At 40.5% G+C, this 25053-nt stretch overlaps 1 protein-coding gene across 1 annotated transcript in view; it reads right to left on the bottom strand.

Moving 5' to 3' along the window:
- LOC144687346 (mitogen-activated protein kinase 12-like) overlaps positions 1-25053 on the bottom strand; it is a 62229-nt gene that overhangs the window by 5068 nt on the left and 32108 nt on the right. The window contains exons 4-10 of the mRNA XM_078553335.1: positions 20565-20676; positions 16096-16125; positions 15279-15326; positions 13086-13200; positions 7789-7860; positions 6181-6260; positions 1449-1527 (exon numbers count right to left, since the gene is read on the bottom strand). Of these exons, the coding sequence (XP_078409461.1) occupies positions 1449-1527; positions 6181-6260; positions 7789-7860; positions 13086-13200; positions 15279-15326; positions 16096-16125; positions 20565-20676 (536 nt within the window). The remainder of the gene's footprint in view (positions 1-1448; positions 1528-6180; positions 6261-7788; positions 7861-13085; positions 13201-15278; positions 15327-16095; positions 16126-20564; positions 20677-25053) is intronic.

The raw sequence follows: 25053 nt of genomic DNA, 5'->3' as shown, positions 1-25053 counted from the left end.
CTAAATTGGCTACCAGCCACCTAGGGAAAATCACACTAGTTGGAGTTTAAATCTGATTTTAGATTAACACACTCACCTACACCAGCAAGGCAATGACCAAAACCATTAGCTTGAGCTGGGATTGGATGGTACCACTGGCTTGCACACTCATAGTTGCAGTCAGTAACAAAAGATGGTTGGGGTATCACCTCCACAAGTATACCATGACCCCTCATTGCCTCACTAGCACATTCCCTTGGAGGGAGGTCAAGCATCAGAGATCAGCTTAGCCAGTTTTATGCTGTGAGTTTGTAGTTTGAAGAAAAACATTGCAAGCATTTGACCTCTTTCATTACCTATTGAATTTCATTACCAGCTATTGAATTCAGTGTACCAATTCAGCCTTCTATAATCAAATCTCTGATTTATGCTGCTAGAACATAGCAATATAGGAGCAGAAGTAGGCCATTCACCCCATCGAGCCTGCTCTGCCATTTAATTAGATCATGGCTGATCATCTACCTCAACATCACTTTCCTGAGCTATCCCCATATCCCTTGATGTAATTAGTATCTAGAAATCTATCTATTTCTGTCTTGAACATGATCAATGACTGAGCTTCCACAGCGCTGGTTAGAGAATTCCAAAGATTCACCACCCTCTGACTGAAGAAATTCCTCCTCATCTCCGTCTTAAATGGCCTGCCTCTTGTTCTGAGACTGTGTCCCCTGGTTCTAGACTCACCAGCCAGAAGAAACATCCTATTTACATCTACTTTGTCATGCCCTGTAAGAATTTTGTAAATTACAATGAGATCACCTCTCATTTCACAATGGTGCTTGTTTAGTTTGTATTATAGGATAGCCAGTACCTGGTATTTACACAACTAATTTAAGTTGCCTTATCTCAGTGGCAGAAGCATAGACCAGAGAAAAAATTGGGTCTATGTTTGTACCTCGGATTTGTTCCTGAGAGTTTTTAGTAATTTACACAAAATGAGTCATGGACAACAGTCTTTTGGAATCTGTCTAAATAAATGGAAATATAAAGGGGTCTTTAAGCAGAAACTGCTTCATCAATCTTTGATTGCCCAGATAACCAGAGAACAAAAGTCCTAAATTACCATGAGATAAAAACAAAAAACTACTGCGGATGCTGGAAATCCAAAACAAAAACAGAATTACCTGGAAAAACTCAGCAGGTCTGGCAGCATCGGCGGAGAAGAAAAGAGTTGACGTTTTGAGTCCTCATGACCCTTCGTTCTGCTGAAGGGTCATGAGGACTCGAAACATCAACTCTTTTCTTCTCCGCCGATGCTGCCAGACCTGCTGAGTTTTTCCAGGTAATTCTGTTTTTGTCCTAAATTACCATATCCGACTAACATTTCATTGCTACACTGCCTAATTAATTGGCTATAATCCATCTAATCCCTTCATTAAAACATATCAATTTATAGAAGTGATTCTTACCCGCTTGATTTGCATTTGCAAATAGGGCTTTAAAGTCTTTTTTTGGAACTCTTTGTAAACTTTTGATGTAATTCTTAGCCTGTAGAAAACAAACATATAGCTTAATTATTAAGATTTTATTAACACAAAATTTTACTGGTAGTATGTGAGCATTTAATAGTTAACTAATGCCTCCCCAAGCATTTAGTTTGTTCCAAGATCTGTGTGAACATCTGATGCCATTTTTTTCAGTACTAAGCCAATGTAATTTTACAACAAAATATTAAAAATCTAAAATTTTTATTTGGAAATGTAATAAAAGAAATTTTACATAGTGTAACTAGTAAGTTGTTAAATTGCTAAAATACTTTATTATACATTTTGAAAATTGGAAATATCATTAAGATCTTAAAAATATTTACTTCTATTTCAATTAGAAACATCCTTTTGTTAAAACATACGATGTGTATGTTCTTTACTATTTCCATTAAAGTCTAGTCAACCATACTTGCTACATTATGGAATGCCTAAAAATGAAGCCATGATTCAAAACTGTTCAATTCTGAAATTTAAATAGGGAGTTATTGCTGTTCAGCCTCTTGAAGCTATTTGCAAACTGCCAGTGAAGTCTCTGTTTCACTGATGTGAAAGTCCCAAAATGCATATGTCACGTGTTTCATGCTGGCTAGTGTAAGGAAGAAAGATCTTGCATTCATGTAGCATCATGCTCAACCTGTCCCAAAGTGCTTCACAAACAGTGAAGTACTTTTGAAGTGTAGTCAGCCAATTTGTACACTGCAACGTCCCACAAGCAGCAATAAAATAGATGATCAGATAATCTGCTTTTAATGATGTTGGTTGAGGGATTAATATCAGCCAGACACCTGGAGAATCCTTCTTTGAACAGTGTCAGGGTATCTTTTATGTATAACTGAGGGCAGATGGGACCTCAGTTTAAATATCTCATCCAAAAGACAGCACCTTCAACAGTGTGTCACTCCCTCAATACTACATTGAAATATCAGTATGGGTTAGTGGCACAAATCCTGCAGTGGAATTTAAACTCTCACGGCAGAATTTTGCCCTTGGTGGGTGGGCGGACCCCACTGGCTCGGTGGCGGGCGGGCAGCCAATCCCTGCCGCCATTTTGAGTGGGTGGGCCAATTAAGGCCCACCCAGCGGCCTGCCCGATGGGGAGCGCTATGCACTTTCTGTGCGGGGCTGGTGGGGGGGAGGGGGGGGATTCCCCAACTGTCAAAGTGCACTCTTTCACACATGTGCACAAAAGAGCGCACATCTCCCTGAGACTAAGTGCCGTCTCAGGGAGAGCGCTGAAAGTTTTTTAAACATCAAGCATAGACAAATAAAAAATTTATTAACATGTCCCCCTCATGTGACAATGTCACACGAGATGGGACATGTTAATAAAAAGGACATGAAGTTTATTAAACATTTTTAAAACGGACATGAACCCTCATCCCGCTGGTGAATGAGATTTCATGTTTTTTCTATTCCCCACTGGGGCTCTTGGCCTGCCCACCAACCTTAAGGTTGGATGGGCAGGGCATTTAATGGGCTTAATTATCCTGTCAATGGCCTCAATTGGCCATTGACAGGTCAGCAGGTGGACAGCTGATTTCGATGTCCGCCCGCCTTCCTCAATATTTTAATGGGGCGGGATGACATCGGGGGTTCCTCCCGACGTCATCCCGCGTCATTTTCCCGTCAGCGCACGGGCCCCACCCCCAAATCGCCGATGGAAAAATTCTGGCCACAGCCTTCTGACTCAGGCAAGAATGCTACCATTGAGGCAAGGCTGATGCCTAATATAAAAGCAAAATACTGCGGATGCTGGAAATCTGAAACAAAAACAAAAATTGCTGGAAAAACTCAGCAGTTCTGACAGCATCTGCGGAGAGAAAGACAGACTTAACGTTTTGAATCCATACAATTCTTCTTCAGAACTAAAGAGAAGTAGAAATGTGGTGAAATATGTACTGTTTAAGGGGGGTGGGACAGGTGATGCTGGATAGAAGGCCAGTGATAGGTGGAGGCAAAGGAGAGATTACAAAAGATGTCGTAAACAAAAGGTTGAAGGGGTGTTGATGGTGGTGATACTGGCTAAAGGAGGTGCTAATGGTGACATTAAGAGTAGAAAACAAGATGAGCAAGTGACAGATGGCCCTAGTGGGGGTGGGGTGGGGGGAGGGGAGGGGATGGTGTGGGAGTAAAGATCAAAATTGGCTAAAAGGTGGGGATAAAACCAATGAATGGAAATACATTTTAAAAATAATAATAGAAATAGGCGGGGGGAAAATATATATACAAATTTAAAAATAAATATTTGAAAAAAGGGGTGAGGATGGAGGAGAGTGTTAATGATCTAAAATTGTTGAACTCAACATTCAGTCCAGAAGGCTGTGAAGTGCCGAATCGGAAGATGAAGTGCTGTTCCTCCAGTTTGCATTGAGCTTCACTGGAACATTGCAGCAGGCCAAGGACGGACATGTGGGCATGAGAGCAGGGTGGTGTGTTGAAATGGCAAACGACGGGAAGGTCTGGGTTATGCTTGCAGATAGACCGAAGGTGTTCCGCAGAGCGGTCACCCAGTCTGTGTTTCGTCTCTCCAATGTAGAGGAGACTGCATTGGCTTCAGCAAATATAGTAGACCAAATTGAGGGAAGTGCAAGTGAAGCATTGCTTCACTTGAAAGGAGTATCTGTTGGTGCTGTTAATTGCTTCTCTGGTTAAAATTGCTTCAAAGAAGTTCTTATTTTGTATATTTAATAAATGTTTTTCATCATGATTTTCAACTGTGTATGTCACTTAAGAACCCCTTTTGGGTTTTGACTATCAACCCTCTCTGTTACAGTTTGGAAGAATTATTAGAAAAAAAAACCATGCATATCAGAATCATGACTTTTGTTTAGTATTCCATAATTTTATAAGTAACAATCACTTTTACCATATAAATTTTGAAGGAAATGCCGCTTTAAGAATGTGCCTACTGATGTTGCCGTATTAAAGTGTTGCCATATTTAAAGCACTATGGGCTGAATTTTGACCCCCGTGCAGGGGCGGGTGGGAGCAAGCATGAACGATCGGGTGCACGCCGCCATTTTACGTGGGCAGGCCAATTAAGGCCCGCCCAGCGTGACACACACTTGGAAGTGCTGAGCGCTCCCTGTGCGGGCGGGCAGGGATTCCCTGAGTCGAGAGTGCGCTCTTTCGTGCATGTGCGCAAAAGAGTGCAGAAATCTCCCTGAGGCACAGAGGTGCCTCGGGAAGATTTGTTTAAGTTTAAAATTTCTAAATAAAGTATTTGAAAACTTTTAAAACATGTCCCCTCATATGACACTGTCAGATAAGCTGGGACATATCAATGATTTTTTTAAAAAAAAATTCTATTGAATTTTTAAACACTTCATGAAACCTCATCCGGCCCGTGGATGAGGTTCCATGAGAAATGCGAAGGCCACCTGGGCTTTTCACCTGCCCCCCAACCTTAAGGTTGGACCCCGCCCCGGGCCCTGTCCCTGCTTGCCGACCAGAGATTTCAGCCCTATATTTAAATCAATGGCATCACTAAAAATATCAATTTCTATATGGTAGCATTTTTTTTTATTGCTTAGCTTCCTGAAATAAATACAAAGTGTAAGGGAATTGATTCAGTCTCTGTTATAAAAAAAATAGATCCATTAAAAGCTCAGCTCTTATACAGTCCTTGTTTTGCCAGCGGTTGTTATGTGTCTGTTGTTATGGTAACCTATCTCTGGAACTGAACCTTTTTCTTGCAGCAGTTGGAAACAGCACCAAATCTAATTAGCAGCTCATAGCAGCATCATGACCCAAACAGGAAATGTACAGTTAACAGATTTACACAAATAATCAGATGTCATACAATCTGCATCTTAAAAATCATTTTACTGATTTTGCTTCCTAACGTTGCTAGAAGAGTATATCATCATCTACAATAATCAAAGTAACAAAAAACAGAAATACTTGCATTTATATAGTGCCTTTCACAACCATTGGTACTTTTGAAGTGTAGTCATTGTTGTAATGTAGGAAATGTGGAAGCAAATTTGTACACAGCAAGCTCTCACAAACAATGTGATAATGACCAAATAATCTGCGTTTGTGATGATGATTGAGGGATAAATATTGGGCAGGAAACTGGGGATAACTCCCCTGCTCTTCTTTGAAATTGTGCCATGGGATCTTTTACTTCATCTAAGAAGGCACGTGGGGCCTTGGTTTAACATCTCGTCCAAAAGACACCAACAATTCAGCACTCTTAATGCTGCACTGGCGTGTCAGCCTTGATTTTTTATGCTTAAGTCCAGAAGTGAGACTTGAACTCACAACTTTGTGACTCAGAGGTGTGAGTGTACGTACCACTGCAGACATGGCCCTTAAACAATTTGTGCAGGAAAATGTGTGAATACCTATAACTCATTGCCATTTAAGCATACTTTGGAGTGAGTGAGCCTGGTTCTAACTCGCTGAAATCCCATTCGCTTAGAGTTAAAATCGAACCCATTTTCACTGATATTCCTTTTCTACAATTGAGCTTTCATATAAAGCTGGAAAATGCAGTTGAGGTGCACAGCATCCATGATCTAAATGCAGGCTGATTGGCCTGCCCATGTTCCCAATGTTCCTATGATATCGTTGGCAGAGTATTTCTAATGAGAGAGAAACTATTAAAATGTTCTTTTTGTTACTTTTTATAGGTTTAAAATGTTCTTACTTCTTGACTTTGCAGCTTCTGAACGAAGTCTTGCGTGGGTGTACCTGTTATTTTCATGATTTCTGTCAGTTGATCTAGATCTATAAACTGAGAGTCAAGGACCATTTTCGATGAACCACATAGCTGTAAACTGTAGGGCAAAAACCCTGATGTGCGATTAAGTTAATTAAACACTGTAACCCTCTGTGATGCCACACATCAATCAAATATCCAAGGTATTGTCATCTGTGAAAAGCAGACACATTCAATTGGGCGAACCATGAAGAGTCAAAGAAAAAAGATTTACATTTATACAGCGCCTTTCATGACCACATGACGCCCCAAAATGCCTTAGAGCCAATGAACCACTTTTGAGTGTAGTCACTGTTGTGCTGTAGGAGATGAGGCAGCTGAACTGTGCACAGCAAGCTCCCACAAACAGCAATGTCATAATGACCAGATAATCTTTTGTGGTGCAGATTAGGAAATAAATATTGTCCAGGACACCAGGGATAATTCCTCTACTCTTCTGCATAGAAAGGATGATGTCAGTAGGCCAGGGGCAGATTACGCAAGCACCTGTGGCCCAGTGATCTCCTGGACACAGGAGGGTAGTGCAGTTGATGTGATCTACATGGATTTTAGCAAAGCGTTTGACACAGTCCCACATGGCAGACTGGTTAAAAAAAATAGGAGCCCATGGGACTGTAGCAAGCTGAATGCAAAATTGGCTCAGTGGCAGGAAACAAAGTAATTGTTGATGGACATTTTTGCGACTGGCTGTTTCCAGTGGGGTTCCGCAGGGCTCAGTATGAGGACCCCTGCTTTTTGTGATACTTATTAACAATTTGGACATAAAGGTGGGGAGCATGATCAGGAAGTTTGCAGCTAACTCAAAAATTGGCCGCATGGTTGATAGTGGACTGGTCAGGTGGGCAGTAAAGTGGCAAATGGAATTCAACCCAGAGAAGTGTGAGATGGGTTTCTGCCTCTACCACTTTCAGGCAGTGAGTTCCAGATTCCCACCACCCTCTGGGTGAAAGATTTTTCCCTGCATCCCCTCTCAACCTCCTACCTCTTCCTCTCAATCTATGCCACCTGGTTCCTGTTATAAACATGGGGCCTGTCTCAAATGTAAATTTCGATGTTGCTGCTCCATTCATAGGGGGATCCTTTCCACTAATTTCCAGTCATTTGCCCCAATATCAGGAAATGAGCAATGGAAACATGAAACACCCTTTTCCTCAAATTTCCACGGGCCCTCTGCAAAGGTTATGGCAGACAAACGGTAACACTTTCATGAAAATTCACCCCAAAAGAGTTTATAAAAGAAAGGGCACATTGGTCATGCCTCTCCGATACTGCTGGGAGTGGTGTCTGGTATCGAGGCAAATGTTTAAAACTAAAACAAATTTGCAATTCTTACATGACAATGGTAGGCAAGACTGTGGGCCACGTATGGACTTGATTTTCTCAGTGCTGAAAATAATATACTACCTAGCCTATCATTGTCAACTGGAGGCTGTTGTTAAGACTCCAACACTAATTTACTAATTACATTACTGATCTGCATAATTAGATCTCTACCTTTTAGTAATTAACAGAGTCTGTCGCAGTTGCAAAGGATACGATCGATGCCTTTAAAAAGAGGCCGGCTTGTAATCATCTCCGCCATGATGCAGCCGACAGACCAAATATCAACTAAAAATTATAAATTATATAAGGTCATTAACAATGTCAAGGTAAAATTGTTTTCATATAGTCAACAGTTTTCAATACCGGAAACAAAGCTTTTTCTTTATTCATTTTATTATTTAGGAGTTTAGTAAACATACAGGTCATGTAGTCTTAAACACGGAGAGTTCAAAACCAGGGATCCAAGGGTCCAAAACCAGCATGATAGGGAAGGGGTCCAAGAATAAATAAAAGTAAAATAAAAAGTGATGTCACAGGGAAACAAGTAAGTGATTTGTTGGTGATTAATTTGCTCATTTATCCTTCAAAACCTAGGTACTTTTTAGTAATTGTAAGGTTTATTTAGTATAGTAAATTTTGCTAGCATTAATAAAGCTTATTGAGAGTAGTTGGGTTTATTAATTATAAATTAAGTGTTCATTAATTTATACTTTTCTTAACTAAGATGGCAGGGCAGGTGATGTGTTGTGACTGCAGAATATGGGACCTCCTGGATGCTGGTGTGATTAGGGTAAATGGATCTGCAGTAAATGTCTGCGGCTGGAGGAACTTCGCCTTAGGGTCATTGGATGGAGGCTAAGCTGCAGACACTGCAACGCATCAGGGAGGGGGAAAGTTACCTGGACAGTTTGTTCCAGGAGGCAGTCAGACCCCTTAGTTTAGGGTCTTCTGATTTGTTCAGTGGTCAGGGACAGGAGGGTGTGACTGAGTGAGGCAGGTAAGGGGATTGCGAAGGTAGACGTGCAGGAGCCTCCACTTGTGCAGTTGTCCAACAAGTTTGAGGTTCTTGCAACCTATATAGATGAAAGTCAGGGCTGCACCCTGACTATAGCACCGTGGTACAGGAGGTCATTCATGTGGGGGCAGTTAATGGGAATGTAGTGGTAGTAAGGGACAGTATAGTTAGGGGGATAGACACAGTTGCCTGTAGCCATGAGTGCAAGTCCAGATGGCTGTGTTGCCTGCCCGGTGCCAGAATGCAGGACATCTGCTCTGGGTCTGGAGATGAGCTTACAGTGGGAGTGGGGGGGAATCCACTGCTTGTAGTCCACATAGGTACCAGGGACATGGGCAGAACTAGGAAAGAGGTGCTGAGGGTGTATGAACAGTTAGGGGCTAAATTTAAAAAGCAGAACCTCAAAGGTAATGATCTATGGATTATTATCTGAGCCACAAGCAAATTGGGAAAGGGTATATCAGATTAGAAACTTCAATGCATGGTTCAAAGATTGGAGTGGGAGAAATGGGTTTTGATTCATGGGGCACTGGCACCAGTACTGGAGAAAGTCGGAGCAGTACCGCTGGGACTGTCTTCACCTGGACCATGCTGGGACAAGTGTTCTGGCGAGTTGTATAACTAGGGCGTTTGAGAGGGCTTTAAACGAAGTAGTCAGGGCAAGGGATCAAGTTTGGGAAGATGTGATAAATTAAAGAGAGAAAGCAAGGTGGCACTCAGAGTGTGGCAGGAAGAGACAGAGTGTACAAACCTAAGAGTGCACCAGCAAATAAGCCTAGAGGTTACAAAAATAGGAAAAAGACAGAACTAAAGGCTATGTATCAATGCATGCAGCATTCATAACAAAACAGAGGAATTGACAGCCGAAATCAAAATAAATATGTATGATTTGATAGCCGTTACAGAGACATGGCTGCAAGATACCAAAGACTGGGACCTGAATATTCAAGGGTTTATGATATTTAGGAAGGACAGGAAGCTAGGAAAAGGTGGAGGGATGTTAATTAAATCTGTTAATTAAGAATAAAATTAGTACAATAGAAAGAGATGACCTCAGTTCTGGAGATCAGGATATAGAATTGGTTTGGGTAGAGATGAAAAATAGTAAAGGTATGAAATCACTTGTGGGGGTCGTTTATAGGTCCCCTAACAATGACCACACTGTAGGATGGATATACAGGAAGAAATAATGGAAGCTTGTGAGAAAGGTGCAGCGATAATTATGGATGATTTTAATCTATGTATAGATTGGACAAATCAGATTGGCAAAGGTAGCCTGGAGGATGAGTTCAAAGAGTATTTTTGAGAGAGTTTCTTAGAACAGCACACCCTAGAGCCAATCAGAGAGCAGGCGATGGTAATGTGCAATGAGACCAGATTAATTAATGACCTCAGTGAAGGCGCCCCTAGGATGTAGTGATCATAATATGATTGAATTTCACAGAACTGGCTAAAGGTAAACTGGGAAATTACGTTAAGGGATAGGTCAGTAGAGATGCAGTGGCAGACATTTAAGGAGATATTTCAGAATAGTTACATTTCAGTGGGAAACAAAGATTCTAAGTGAAAGATGCACCATCCATGGCTAACTAAGGAAGTTAAAGATGGTATCAAATTGAAAGAAAAAGTGTATAATTTCGCAAAGATGAGTGGCAGGTCAGAAGTTTGGACAATATAAAGAATGGCAAAGAATGACTACAAGATTAATAAGGAGGGAAAAATTAGAGTACGAGAGAAAGCTGGATAGAAATATAAAAATAGTAAGAGCTTCCACAGGTAATTGAAAAGGAAAAGAGTAAGTAAAGTAAGTATTTGTTAGCTAGAGAGTGAGTCTGGGAAATTAATAATGGAAAATAAGGAAATGGCAGATGAATTGAACAGATATATTGCATCTGTCTTCACTGTAGAGGATACAATAATATCCCAGATATAATTGTGAATCAGGAGGTGAAAGGAAGGGAGGAACTAAAAACAATTACAATCACCAGATAAAGGGCACTGAAAAAATTATTACAGCTAAAGGCACCAGCTCCTGACGGACTTCATCCTAGGGTCTTAAAAGAAGTGGCTGCTGGGATATTAGATGCATTGGTTTTAATTTTTCAAACTTCCCTAGATTCCAGGAAGGTCCGATCGGACTGGAAAATAGCGAATGTGAGTCCTCTGTTCAAGAATGGTCTGAGACCGAAAGCAGGAAACTACAGGCCAGTTAGCTTAACATCTGTCATAGGGAAAATGCTGGAATCTATTATTAAGGAGGTTATAGCAGGGTACTTAGAAAATCTCAATGCAATCAGGCAGAGTCAACATGGGTTTGTGAAAGAGAAATCATGTTTGACTAATTCATTGGAATTATTTGAGGAATTAACAAGCAACTTGGATAAAACGAAACCTGTGGATGCGCTATACTTAGATTTCCAGAAGGCATTAGAAAAGGTGCCACAACAAAAGTTACTACTTGTATTAAAAGCTTGAGTATTGCTGAATAATGAAATGTATCTAAGCTTTTTATCTTAGTTGTCAGTCACCATCAGTGGTGCGTTCTCCATGGCAACGCCACTTGCCAATCAATCAGCACTCTCTTCACATACAGTATAAATTGTTGTTTTCCCCTAATACTGGTATTCTTGTTAGTGTCCTGATGAGTACAAGATGAAAAGCTTAGACATGTCTCTTTTTTCAGCAATACTCAAGTTCTGTACTACCAAACAATTATATTAAGAACTCATGGTGTAGGGGATAACATATTAGCATGGATAGAGGGTTGGTTAGCTGATAGGAAGCAGAAGGCATAATTGGTCATTTTCCCATTGGCAAAATGTGACAAGTGGAGTGCCACGGGGATCAGTGCTGGGGCCTCAATTATTTACAATTTATATAAATGACTTGGATGAAGGGACCAAATGTGTGTTAGCTAAATTTGCTGATGATACAGGATAGGTAGGAAAATAAGTTGTGAAGAGGATGTAAGGAAATCTGCAAAGAGATATAGATAGGTTAAGTGAGTGGACGAAAATTTGACAGATGGAGTATAATGTGGGAAAATGTGAACTTGTCCACTTTGGCAGGAAGAACAGAAAAGCAGCTTATTATTTAAATGTGAAGAGATTACATAACTCAGAGATACAGGGGGATCTGGTTGTCCTGGTACAGCAATCAGGAAAAGTTAGCATACAGGTACAGCAAGTGATTAGGAAGGCAAATAGAATGTTGTTTATTGAAAGGGGAATGGAATATAAAAATAGGCATGTTTTGCTGCAGTACAGGGTGTTGGAGTACTGTATACAGTTTTGGCCTCCTTATTTAAGAAAGGATATAAATATATTAGAAGCAATTCAGAGAAAGTTCACCCAACTGATACCTGGGATGAAGGTTTTATCTTATGAGGAAAAATTGAGTCTGTTTTCACTGGAGTTTAGAAGAATAAGAGGTGACCTTATTGAAAAAATAAGATCCTGAGTGGATTTGACAGGGTGGATGCTGAGAGGATGTTTTCCCTTGTGGGAGAGACTAGAAATAGGGGACACTTTCTTAGATGGGAGACCCCTTATTTTTAAACTGAGATGAGAAATTTTTTCTCTTGAGGGTCGTGAGTCTCTGGAACACTCTTCTCCAAAAGGTGGTGGAGGCAGGATCACTGGATATTTTTAGGGCAGAGGTAGATAACTTTTGACTCCCTTGTTAGTCAAGAATTGGGGGTAGGTAGGAATGTGGAGTTGAGGCCACAATCAGATCAGCTATAATCTTATTGAATGGCAGCGTAGACTTGAGGGGATGAATGGCCTACTCCTCCTAGCTCCTAGTTTGTATGTTCATATGTAAGGCCTCAACACGCAGGTCCATGTCTGCTTATCCGGCAGCTGTTGCCTTCTCTCCTCTTTCACACTTTGTGCCTGCACAAGAGTGTGAGGCTGGCTGCATGCGGATAAAGTCTATTGCTGCTCGCTTGGCTCAAAACTCCTGTCTGGAACCACTTGACCCAGTGGTGGCTGGACTGAATTTTTCTGCTCTCCCAATGGGTGAGCTGCCTATAGAGAACATGACTAGTGTTGGCAGCTTGCACATTGAGTTTAAGGCAGGCCTGGCTACAAAAATGGCACAGGCCCTATGTTGAACCCTTTTGGCGGGTGCAGCACATGGTCCCCTTGATTTATGTCTCCCACCCCACCTGTCTAATGTGCTCTCATTAAAATGAGCTTTTTGTGCAATAATTGACAGAAGTGCTGGCACTGCAAATAGAAAATGCAAGTTTTGTTGCTTCTGGCATTGTATTCAATAGTATGAGATTTTGATAATGTAAAATAAAACTCAGGATCTGAATACTATGTGAAACATTGAACATTATTCACACATGCTCTAGGTTAATCCGTTTCTCACACAAGTATGAATAAAACTAAAATAAACCAGATAATCATTTAATTTTCGTAGTGCTGGAAAAAAATGGAAACTAGTGTTTTCACAACTCTATTAAATACACTAAAGGATATAAGATTACCTGTCTGAGTATAATGCATCCAGTTAAGTATTACCTCTGGGGCACGATACCATCTGGTAACTACATAACCAGTCATTTCATGATCTGCATGTCTCGCCAACCCAAAATCCAGAATCTATAACCCAAAGTGAAGCGCTTTAAAAATGTCACAAGTTAAACACATCCCTTTGTTACTGTACATATATACAATCATCCTGTTTACTGTTGTAGAATAAGCCAAAACCCTAGGGTTGGTTTTCTTGGTTCCTTAAAGTGAGCAGTATTTGCATAGACATTACAAAAAATTGCTAAAAGTGGGTGGAGTGGATATTAATGAATGCTTTTTCTACCCCTTTACCCTTTCACACAAGTGTGAATCACAAAAACGGCACAAGCCCCTTTGGTTGAGTGCAGCGAATGGTCCCCTCGATTTATGCTCCCCACTCCACCCATTAATGTGCTCCCTTTAAAGATTAAGGCTCTAGATTCAGCCTACAGATAGTGTGGCCAGACAGAGTAAATGCTAAGGGAGTAAAACTAGAGCTGATTCAGAGACCACGTAAGTACATGCGTACTGAGTGGGGAGAAAGGATACAGAAATTGTGCTGTGAGATAATGTGTTTGTATGAACTTGTCTGTTATTTTATAGGTATTGATCCATTTGAAATAAATGGTTTAGCTTCTTTGATAAAAGGTGAGACAAAAGAATCTCTCAAGAATATGTTAACATGTTGGTTATTAATTCATCTCCAAACAGAGCAATTTTTATCAGCATATACACCTGAAGCACTCAGCAGTAAAACAGCTTGAACCAATTAAATGGAAATGGCAGTAACTGTAGTGCAGTAAGAACATCAAGCTTTCAGTACTGGGGTGGGAATGAGCAGATAACTAATGCAGTATTACAAAAATTAATTGTATCATCGGCACTAATGTAGAACTAATGTAGATAGTGTAAAATAATGGGCATTTTTAACTCTCCCTGCCTGGTGAAAATGAGGTGGTGGAGTTAAAATCCCAATGGTGGGCATACCACCTGCCACCATTTTTTAATGGGTGACCGAGGCAATCACCTGAATTCAAGAAAACTGGTGTCTCAGGATACAAATAAGATCCAGATGCAATTTTTAAAAATTGATTCTTTCATGGGATGTGGGTGTTGCTGGCTAGATCAGCATTGATTGTCCATCCTTAAATGCCCCCGAGAACTTGGTGAGCCACCTTCTTGAATCACTGCAGTCCATGTGGTGTAGATACATCCACAGGGCTGTTGGGGAGGGAGTTCCAGGATTTTGACCCAGCGACAGTGAAGGAACGATGATATATTTCCAAGTCAGGATGGTGAGTGGCTTGGAGGGGAACTTGCAGTTGGTGTTCCCATGCATCTGCTGCCCTTGTTGTTCAAGGGGGCAGATGTCGCAGGTTTGGAAAGTGCTATTGAAGGAGCTTTGCTAAGTCGCTGCAGTGAATCTTGTAAATGGTACACACTACTGCCAGTGGTGGAGGGAGTAAATGATTAAGGTGGTGAATGGGGTGCTAAGCAGGTTGCTTTGTCCTCGATGGTCTCGAGCTTCTCAAGTGTTGTTGGAGTTGCATTCATCGAGGCAAGTGGACAGTATTCCACCTCACTCCTGATTTGAACCTTGTAAATGGTGGACAGGCTTTGGGGAAATCAGGTGGTAAGTTACTCACCGCAGAATTCCTAGCCTCTTGTAGCCTGCTCTTGGAGCCACATGTAGTATGGCTGGTCCAGTCAGTTTCTGGTCAATGGTAACCCCCATGATTTGATAGTGGGGGATTCAACGATGGTAATGCCATTGAATGTCAAGGGTAGATGGTTAGATTCTCTCTTGTTGGAGATGATCATTGCCTGGCCTTTCTGTGGCGCGAATGTTACTTGCTACTTGTCACACAAGTCTGTATGTTGTTAATAGCCTACCGGGTGGGGCATGGACATCCTGCTCAATAAAATCTGGAGAATGAGGAACAGTCCTGGAAGGTAAGTGTTAAATTATTTCCATGAAGTTAGAAGGAGCAGGTGTATTCCTCTGCTCTTCACAAAAATAATATGGTCTGCTGCCATCCTGGTACCACAGATGTTACTATATGTCATGACTTTTAGCACTTTGAATAGGCATACAAAAAATATTGTGGTCTATGCTTTGCCAGCTTTTTAATAAATGTGTTGAATTGCAACCTAAATGTCAAGCTTACCTTTAACTCACAGTCCTCATTGATGGCCAGATTCCCTGGTTTAAGATCCTGACAACAGATCAGCCATAAAGACACAGGTTAACTATGCAAACAGATCTTTGCTGGTGAAGAGTTTCTTGTGACCTTTTTTAAACTGCAGTAGCCCTGACAGTAGCCACAGTGCAGTAAATGAGATAGCACTGCTGTCTCTGGAAACTCCTCAAAAGGTGGTCTTCCTCAGCATCTCTGGAAGCAATAGCACTGCCAACAACAAATACAAGAATTGTTCTTGGCAGATGTCACTAATTCTGTCCATGTATTGTCTGAGCTTTCAGTCCATCCATACAGGCTAGTGATGGATTTTCCAATCACTGGGCTATACAGGCCCTTCTCAGGTCATTGGAGGAGATCCAAATTAAAACCCAACATCCTTACCTTAAGAAAACTTAGTTCTAGATAACGCACTTTTCCTCCAAAACAAATAAGGCAGAATTGTGATCCCTGTAACCCAACCGTCATTCTAACATATGATAAATTTGCCCAGCAACTCATGCTAATTGGGCCTCCAATGCAGCATCAGAGAACTTGCTTTGCTGGATTGAGCACCACATTTTATTTAAAATCATTAATAGGTGCTGCTAAAATATTATAATGCTTGAGATGTTTCTCTTAGCCTTATAAACCTATCTGAATGGAGCTGTGTATTGTTCCAGAAAGTCTATTTCCAAAACATGATGTCCAGATACATTTAATTACTTTCTGTAATGCTCAGTGACAAAATTACACTCTTTATGGTGTTAGATCTTAAAATATAGCATAAAATAGGAGGATGGCTTACCCTGTGGATGATCCCTGCAGAGTGGATGTACTGTTTTAAAAAAAAGGTTTACATTTAATTTAAAAAGAGAACACCTATTTGACCCAGCTTAGAGATTCTACTGTAAATACTGCACTATCAGAATACAGAAAACAAGTTTCTGGATGCCTTACTCCGTTTATTTATTTACATGTTTTGCGGATTCACATTAATTAACACAGCTAATAGATTGTGTCTTTAATGTTCATTGTATTATCCCATGCATTTTGTAAAGAAGAGTTTGTAGAATTTGATGAAGTGTCTAGATACAATTGGGATGCAATTAGAACTTGTTTAATAGCCTAAGAATTTAGGTACTGTAGATCACAGCATCTAAGTTGACCCGGTGTATAAAACAACCAATTTTTTCGGTGCCAAGTCATGTTTACCAGTTGACCATGACCCCCCTTTTACTGCTAAGAAATGCTATACTCGAAATAGGAGACGGCCTCAATTTTTCATCTCAGAAATGCATGTTTTACTCACCTATAAGCCAGCGCATGGAATTAAGCAGGCGATACGAGCCATTTAATGCATGGGAGTTTAAGACATGCTGAGAAAGAGCAGACCACGCATGGCGAGGCAAGTGATAAACGGAAATGGGTCCTCCAGCATAAAAAATTAAATACAAAGCTGCTTTCCAGCTAAAAGTTGTAACATTTGGTAACTCATCAAATAACTGTAATGCAGCGAGGGAATTCGTGAAAAACTGGTGCGAAAATGAGGAGGAGGAGGAATCTGGCCTACGATGCCTAAAACCAAATGCCCTATGAGGGCAGGGACCAGCCACTGGCCTGATCATGAGATATATGTATTGGAATGGGTCCTCGAAAATGGCCAGAATGGTTATATTGCCACCAGAAATGCAATGCATATATACACACTTATGTGGGCCAAATCAAACCGAATCCAGCAAAGATTTCAAAGGTGTAGCCGCTTTATGGAATGAAAATGTCTGGTGTTGTGAAAGAAGATCAAGGCTGCTCAGGGAATACCAAAAGGCCTTGATGCTTAAAGTACTTTGCATTGGATGCTGAAGACAATGAATTTGATTGTTCTTAAAGGTATCCTTGTAGACTTCAATAAAATGTGTCACATTGATTTAATTTGAATTATCAGCATTGTTTTTTCACATTTGAAAATGGTGACAGCCCACACCATTTTCACATTTTATAATTGACACACAAGTTTTTGTACCGATTTTTCGAGGCTTCAAAGGTCGACTTATACGTGTGATCTGCAGTATTTGCTACAAATTAATGGATTATATTTAAATAGTCTTTTATTTCAACATAGTTTAAAAATATTCCAACTCAGTGAAAATGCATATAGAAATCACAGAAATCAAAGACAATTTACGATAGAAGGAGACCAATGTTTAGCCCATCATCTCTGTGCGGTTGACAAAAGAGCTACTCAGCCTCATCTCACTTTCCTGCATTAGGTCCACAGTCCTGCAAGTTTCAGCTCTTCAAATAGACATCCATGTAATTTTTAAATATGGTGAGATTTCTGCCTGTACCACCCTATTGATGAGATCACATCTAGAGCACTGTGCACCGTTTTGGTCTCCTTCTTTAAGAAAGGACATAATTGCATTAGAAGCAGTGCAGAGAAGGTTCACACATTTGATTCCTGGGATGAGGGGGAGGTTATACTATGAGGAAAGGTTGGGCCTGTATCCTTTGGAGTTTAAAAGGATGAGAGGCAATCTTATTGAAACATATAGGATAATGAGTGGGCTTGCTGAGAGGATGTTTCCCCTTGTGGGAGAGACTGGAATGAGAGGAAATAGTTTAAAAATAAGGGGTCTCCCATTTAAGGTTGAGATGAGAAATTTTTTTCTCTGAGGGTCGTGAGCCTGTGGAACTCTCTTCCTCAGAGAGCGGTGGAGACAGGGTCAATGAATATTTTTAAGGCTGAATGAGTTAGATTCTGGATTGACAAGGGAGTTGAAGGGTATCAGGGATAGGAAGGAAAGTGGAGTTGAGGCCACAATCAGATCAGCCAGGATATTATTGAATGGTGAAGCAGGCTTGAGGGGCTGAATAGCCTATTCCTCCTCATTCGTATGTTCTATTAATTTTTGATGTGATACAATAACACAACATTTCAGCAGTCTTTGTGGGTTTAAAAGTGACTTGTTTAAAAAAAAACTTTGCAGACTGGTTTTTGTCAAATTTTAGAAAAAGTCTTCTGCCTCTAGAACCTAAGCACAAATCCAACCTGGATAAATATAACAAATGCCTGCTTTTGCTTGCCTGACAAACCAGAAGTCAGAGGAATGTTAAAACTTCAGCGCCTCACAGTATTTACTGTGCTTAAAATTTCTAAGACATCATAGTGCCAAAGGAATTAACATACCAGTTTATTAAAGATTCTTAATATTGTAGGCTGCAAACTTTGGGCTGAATATTTCTGCCCTCCATCCGCCCTGGGGCAGGATGGCAAGCAGGGGAGGGGATTGTAAAATTGGGCTCCATGTGGCGCCACTCCCTGTGCCTACATGCCCAGCTCCACTGCAACTTTATCCAGTGTCAAGACTCACTGGGAGGCCCATCTGCCAGAATGTCAATTGAGGCCCTTAAGTGGCCAATTAGGGCCTCCTGTTGCTGCTGGGGTTTTACCCACGGTGAGGGTAGGCCGGCATCAAGCGTCCAGGCCACCCCATGAAAGCTGCAGGGGGAGTTGCCTCTTTTTCCGGCCCCCTTTGCTAATCTGTGGCTCCCCCCAAGGTCTCTTCTTCCTTGTGTTTCCCCTCCTGCCCCCGTCCACCCCAGATCTCAGCCCCCTCATTGCGGCCTGCCAGCCTAGCCCTGGTGAAATCCCGGACTTACTTTGAAGTCCGGCTCCATCGCAGCACACTTCCCTCCTGGATTTGCTGCAGTTCCAGCATTGGCCATCACTCCTGGTGGTGCTGAGAGGCCGTTAAATGGCTGCACTGAACAGAGGTAGACTCACCCATAACCTTTACAGTAGGGGATGGGGACTCTGCTCCCCGCATTAAATTCAGCCCTTTGTGTGTGTTATCCACTTACTTTTACAGAATTTGCCTACCAATGCAAATTAAAATACTTAAAACACAGAGTCTAAGAAATTTGTGGGTAAGGATTTTCAGACCATTAATATTCTGCAAATATAAGTTGAAGTTACTTAGTGTAATGTGTTAATTTCGTTAACTAACTAGAAGTCAGAATCTTTATTGCCTCTAGTTGTCCTTTGTATAAAGAACTTCCATGTGAACGCGCTGTTTCATAAGTGCCTGGTGGCTAAACACATTTCTGTGAGACAATAAATGAAAGAACAGGATGAAAATTTGACGCCTACCTAACCTCAAGTCAATTGTGCAGCCAGGTGCAGAATACCACTGCTATTTTATGAGTGAGTTGCACTTGCAAATGCAAATTACTCGTGCGTGGGTGCAGATGCACTTCTGGCAGAGCATTACAGCTATGGTACTTTTGTGTTCCAAACCCATATTTTTGGTGAATGATTATGATTCTCTCTCTTAATTCTTCAACTGGTGCTCATCAGCCATTTCTCCTCTAGCAGGCACCTTTGGCTATTTTCTACATTAAAGACTCAATAGACATGGAAGTTGTAGTTGCTGCAAAATGTCAAATCACACAGCTTCTCATTTGTTGTCATTGAAACTGCAAAAAAATTACTATTCTTCACAAAGCTTGAAACTCTGTTTGGTGCCATCCTTCATTTTACAAGATTACAAAGAACATGTTTATTGAAGGAAATTATTGCTCAGTTTACATTTCTGTATCTACGCAATATATCAGTGATGATCAGGTACTGTAGTGTAGTGGTTATATTATTGGACCATTGAACCAGAGGGCTGTAGAGAACATAAGTTCAAACCCTAGTCAAATTGAGAATTTGAAATCAGTTGAAACAAAACTATGGGATAAAAAATTGGCAACAATAAAAATAACCATGAATGGCCAATTTTTTTCAAAAAGGTTCAATATTCTCTTTAGGAAGGACCTGCTGTCCTTGCCAGATCTAATTCATATTCAACTTTTGTCCAACACCAATGTGGTTGACTATTAACTGCCCTGAGATGTAGCCAACCAAACAGTTGCATCATTACCACCTTCATTGGGCAACTAGGGATGGGCATCAAATTCCAGTCTTGCTAGTGACACCATGCCCACAGATTAGATAAAACAAATTAGTTCATCATTTTGAAGTATGCTTTTGGGAGAGGAAGAGTCAAAAGAATGTTTTCTGGTGAAAAAACAATTATGGATAAGTGCACATGTCTTGCAAATTAATACAATGTGACAAAAGTAATACATCAAGGCCATAAGGTTGGAAGTATCTAACTCCCTTGTCCAAAATTATACAGATAATTTCTTAAAATTATTTTAAAACTGATCAGGACATTAACTAGTATCACATTCGCACAGTCAAAATTAATAATTGGAGGACAAACTGACCTTTAGGCCTTTCAAGATTTGATATACCAGAAACTGGATCCGGTCTTCAGTCAGTTTCTCATGCTTCATTAATTTGCTAAGGTCTGTCCCCATGAAAGGCATAACCAAATAACTGCAAAATAAGGAAAATAATAAATGTAACATCAACATGACCTTTAGAAATGTAATACAGGACAAGAAACAATATATCTAGTTGTAATGTTGTAATGATTAGATTATTTGTCCATGATAAGCCCAGTCCTGGACACAACAACAGGATGGAAGATTTAAGGTCTGAGAATGACTTTTAAAAATGGAGGTGGTTGGTAAGATTTTAGATATTCAAAGCTATGAAAATTTAAGAACACTAAATTAGAAATCTATTTTGAAAAATATTTAAATAAGAATTGAAAGTTCAAGCAAAATGTTATGGAGATAGTCCAGTTTATTACTACATGTTTTATACCTTAAACAAATTTATCACTTCTATTTTCTGTTATGCATTCTGGTTAAGTACATAGCATAGCATTCAGTGTATTTAACTGTGACTGCACTCATCAAGTTTTGATAGGACTGAATTTCAACCTTTACAAGTCATCCCATGACAGATGTAATACACAAAGCAAAAACGGTACAAATTTATTTTTAAAGTTTAGTGTCGTCTGATTTTTTTGCATTTATATAATTATCTACTAGTGAAGGACAAGATTTGGAATGTGGGAAAGGCATGCACATTCAGTCATAATAGATATACACTTAACAGCTAATTACATTTTTGTATGAACAGAATCATGCCGAGGTGTACTTAAAAATGTAGTAATCAAGCGATTATTAAATGATTTGATATTTAACAAAATCTTTTAATTAGCTGTTATGACACACTCCTGCAAGCACCTCATCAGATGGGGGAGGTGATGGTGTAGTGGTATTGTCGCTGGACTAGTAATCCAGAGACCCAGGGTATTGCTCTGGGGTACCTGGGTTTAAATCCTGCCATGGCAGATGGTGGAATTTGAATTCAATAAAAATCTGGAATTATAAGTCTATTGATGACCATGAAACCATTGTCATATGTTGTAAAAACCCAACTGGTTCACTAATGCTCCTTTAGGGAAGGAAATCTGCTGTCCTTACCTGGTCTGGCCTGCATGTGAGTCCAGACCTAGAGCAATGCGGTTAACTCTTAAATGCCCTCTGACAAGGACAGTTAGAGATGGGCAATAAATGCTGGCCTAGCCAGTGATGCCCACATCCCATGAATGAATTTAAAAAATCTAACGAGATAAGGTTGGAAATGTATCAATACACCTAATCCAATTTCCTTTAAATAAGACTTGCTGTAGGAAAAAATCATTTTGCCCTGAGGACCTAAACATTCACAAATTATGAACTTCAAAGAATGGGTTATTAAAAGGTTCACCGAGGTTTAAATTTGTGACATCAGACAAATTGCTGAGGAGCTAAGTGCAGTGTCTTTGATCTGCCCTTAACTAATAACATTTCAGTTAATAATTTGTCATTGTTAGTGGATACTTTCATGTTGCTTTTTCTCCACTCGTCATTTTTCTCTGCTGCGATTAACTCTTTGTGAGGCTGTGGGCACCAGTCATCCTCCAATATTTTGCTCAGATAGCCATTTTTCTTGTAACTTTAGAAAGTAGCTATTTAATCATGGGCTCATCATAGGTGGAGCCTTGCCCTCTTAATCAATTCCCAATGTGTCCTTCAAGCTGGATAGACACTGGATAGTGAAGAGGAGTGGAACCTTATCCAAATTGCCCCTCTCTAATATAGAGGGATTAGGTCCATCACTCATGACCATTTCAAAGTCTTCTTTGATAATTCAATTCTATTCATCATGCATTTACAGTGTGCATTTTGACCAATATGTACTACTACACATTTAATATTTTTAAATCTATTTTGCTATTTCTCTGACTTTCTCACTTAATAATTAGCATAATTGTACTGTTCAATTTTGTGCCATGCACACTGATGTATCAGCACACCTTTTGCCCTGGCCTTCACAGAATTATACTACAGTATATGAATGTTCAATTTGCATTTTCTCCTAGCAACTGTAAAGGCTTTAGGAAACCTGAGGAGATTTTTAACCTCAAAAAAGCAGGCAGGTTTTAGTGGGTGGGTGTTCAAGTGCTAAACATCTGCATCCTGACCCCAACCTGCCTCCTACCCATCCAGTTCTGCTTTTAATGAAGTTGCGATGACAGGAGCCAAGGAAGGCTTTTCTTCTTTTCCTTTTCTTGCCTGCTCCAAGGATGTGAGATGGCACTTTAAACATTATAATGAGGCCTCATTTTTATTCACCATTTGAAATTTAAGCTTGGCTAGTCCTTGGAAAACCCGGCAGTTAAACTGAGCTGACGGACTAGTGGAAGCAAATGACTTTGCATTTAGCTGCTGGATCCAGCATTTCCACCTGGACAGCCCCCATCCTACGACCCTTCTGATCTTTCTTTGATTCTTCGCCTGGGCTTTTAGTCCTGCCAAGCAAGCTGGCTTCCGGGTGGGGCACCTCTCATTGATGTCACACACACACTATGAAGTTAAAACTCCAAAGCTTGCAGGAGACCCCTGATTTTCTGGACCTCACACCACTCTTCTAGATCCTCCAGCCCCCTACTGCCTCCACTCTGCGCCAGTAAAAAAAACCCCACCACGCAACACCCCCCAACCCCCAAATCCCAGTGTGTATACATAAATATTTCTGATTACCAGTCATGCTAGTCACCAATTATATATCCTGCTTTTCAAGGAAAAGTTCCAAGTAGGTATCTTCAGTAATTGGTGAGAACAAAATATTTATACACCCAGCTAATTAAAGCACAAAATCCTAATTGGACACGCAATATTTACCAAGCTATTTGTTTTATTTTACCACACGTTCTGTATACTAACACTGCAGTTAATAGTTAAATATCAGTGGTTAGCTGCAATAGAAACAAAAATACCTGGAAAAACTCAGCAGGTCTGACAGCATCTCCAGAGAGGAATACAGTTAACGTTTCGAAGGCCGTATGACTCTTCATCAGAACTAAGGAAAAATAGAAGAGGAAAAATTCCTCTCCGCAGATGCTGTCAGACTTGCTGAGTTTTTCCAGGTATTTTTGTTTTTGTTTCGGATTTCCAGCATCCACAGTTTTTTGCTTTTATGTTAGCTGCAATAATGTCATTGTAAAGAATATAACAAAAATGTGACATCTATTAATTTTGCCAAGTTAATCCAATAATAATCCATGAAAAATAAGATTTGTCACATTCTCCTTTCTCAGTCATTTTTCTTCTTTTCCTTCTGCCCTGAAGGCATTGAGCCAGTGCTAGTGGGGAGTGATCTTCCAGAGACATTCCAGTAGTTTTCCCAAATGGCCAGTCTTTATTGTGACCCCAGACAGTGCATGCTAACAAGCCATCTGAGCATTGGGCATCTCAGCTATGCCCAAAGCGGTCTTACCTGCTATCCATACCCATGAACTTTCAGAAGCTCCCTTCCCTGAATGTGGTCAAGCTACCCAAGGAACCTCAGCCCAGTAATAGAATCAATGCCTTCAGATGGGAAGGGGAACAGATAAGCAGGGAAAAAACAAAATATCGTTCCTGATTTTGCAGATTGAAAAGATTGATAAAACTGTGATTCTTCTCTTTGGGGCAGAGTTCCGGGTTTTCTACCTGTCCTTCCAAAACTGCCTTAATCCTCACCCATTTAACGGGATCAGAGCTAATTTGTGGCACATGACAGACCTCCCATTGAGGGAGCCAACCAATGTGAGGGGACAAAATCCCACTCGTCTGGTACTGAAGGAGGGACATCACTGCAACACCATAAGAGACAACAGAGGATGTTAAAGGAGTAGATGCACCCTGAATTAAAGTTCCCACCGAAGGCCTCAGCTGAGACTGAAGCCTTCAGCAGTTAAATGCTAGGCTCAGATTGGACGGAGAGGTGGCCACGAGAAGGCTCCTCCCTTGGGGGAATTTGGATCATTCACTACTACTTTTTGTATGTAAGGTATTTGGGAGGGAAGTGGGCCCCATTTCCATGCAGCAGATAGGCACAGAATAGCCAACAGTTCTGGCAGGGGCAGGGGAGGTAAATCCTGGTTGGGAACGAGAGGTGGCAGTAGGCATCACAACCCAGATTTTATTCCTCATTCTCTGCCATATCATGTGAAAAATCCCTGTCCTCCTACGTCAAGGGAACAGAGAAACTGACTTGGTCACTGCACCACATTTCAGTAATGAAAGTAGTGGTTTCCTTTTTGCCCAAAAGTTTATACATGTCAACGTACTCAAATTAGAAGAGCTGCAGGAAAGCTTATATAGTTCCCAAGGAGCTGACAACTCAAAAAAAACAGACCTAAAGACCTTTGACCAAGGTCTCTGCTTCAAAGCAACTGAATGTGTTTCACACTTACATTGCATTGAATTTCGGAGGTTTTTAATTAGTGTTTTGTAATTCAGTTTGTCTTTCTGTCAAACGAAAACTCAAATT

Source organism: Cetorhinus maximus, chromosome 12 (genome assembly GCF_964194155.1).
Source record: "Cetorhinus maximus chromosome 12, sCetMax3.hap1.1, whole genome shotgun sequence".
NCBI lineage: Eukaryota > Metazoa > Chordata > Chondrichthyes > Lamniformes > Cetorhinidae > Cetorhinus > Cetorhinus maximus.
This window is presented reverse-complemented; position numbering and strand designations above follow the sequence as displayed.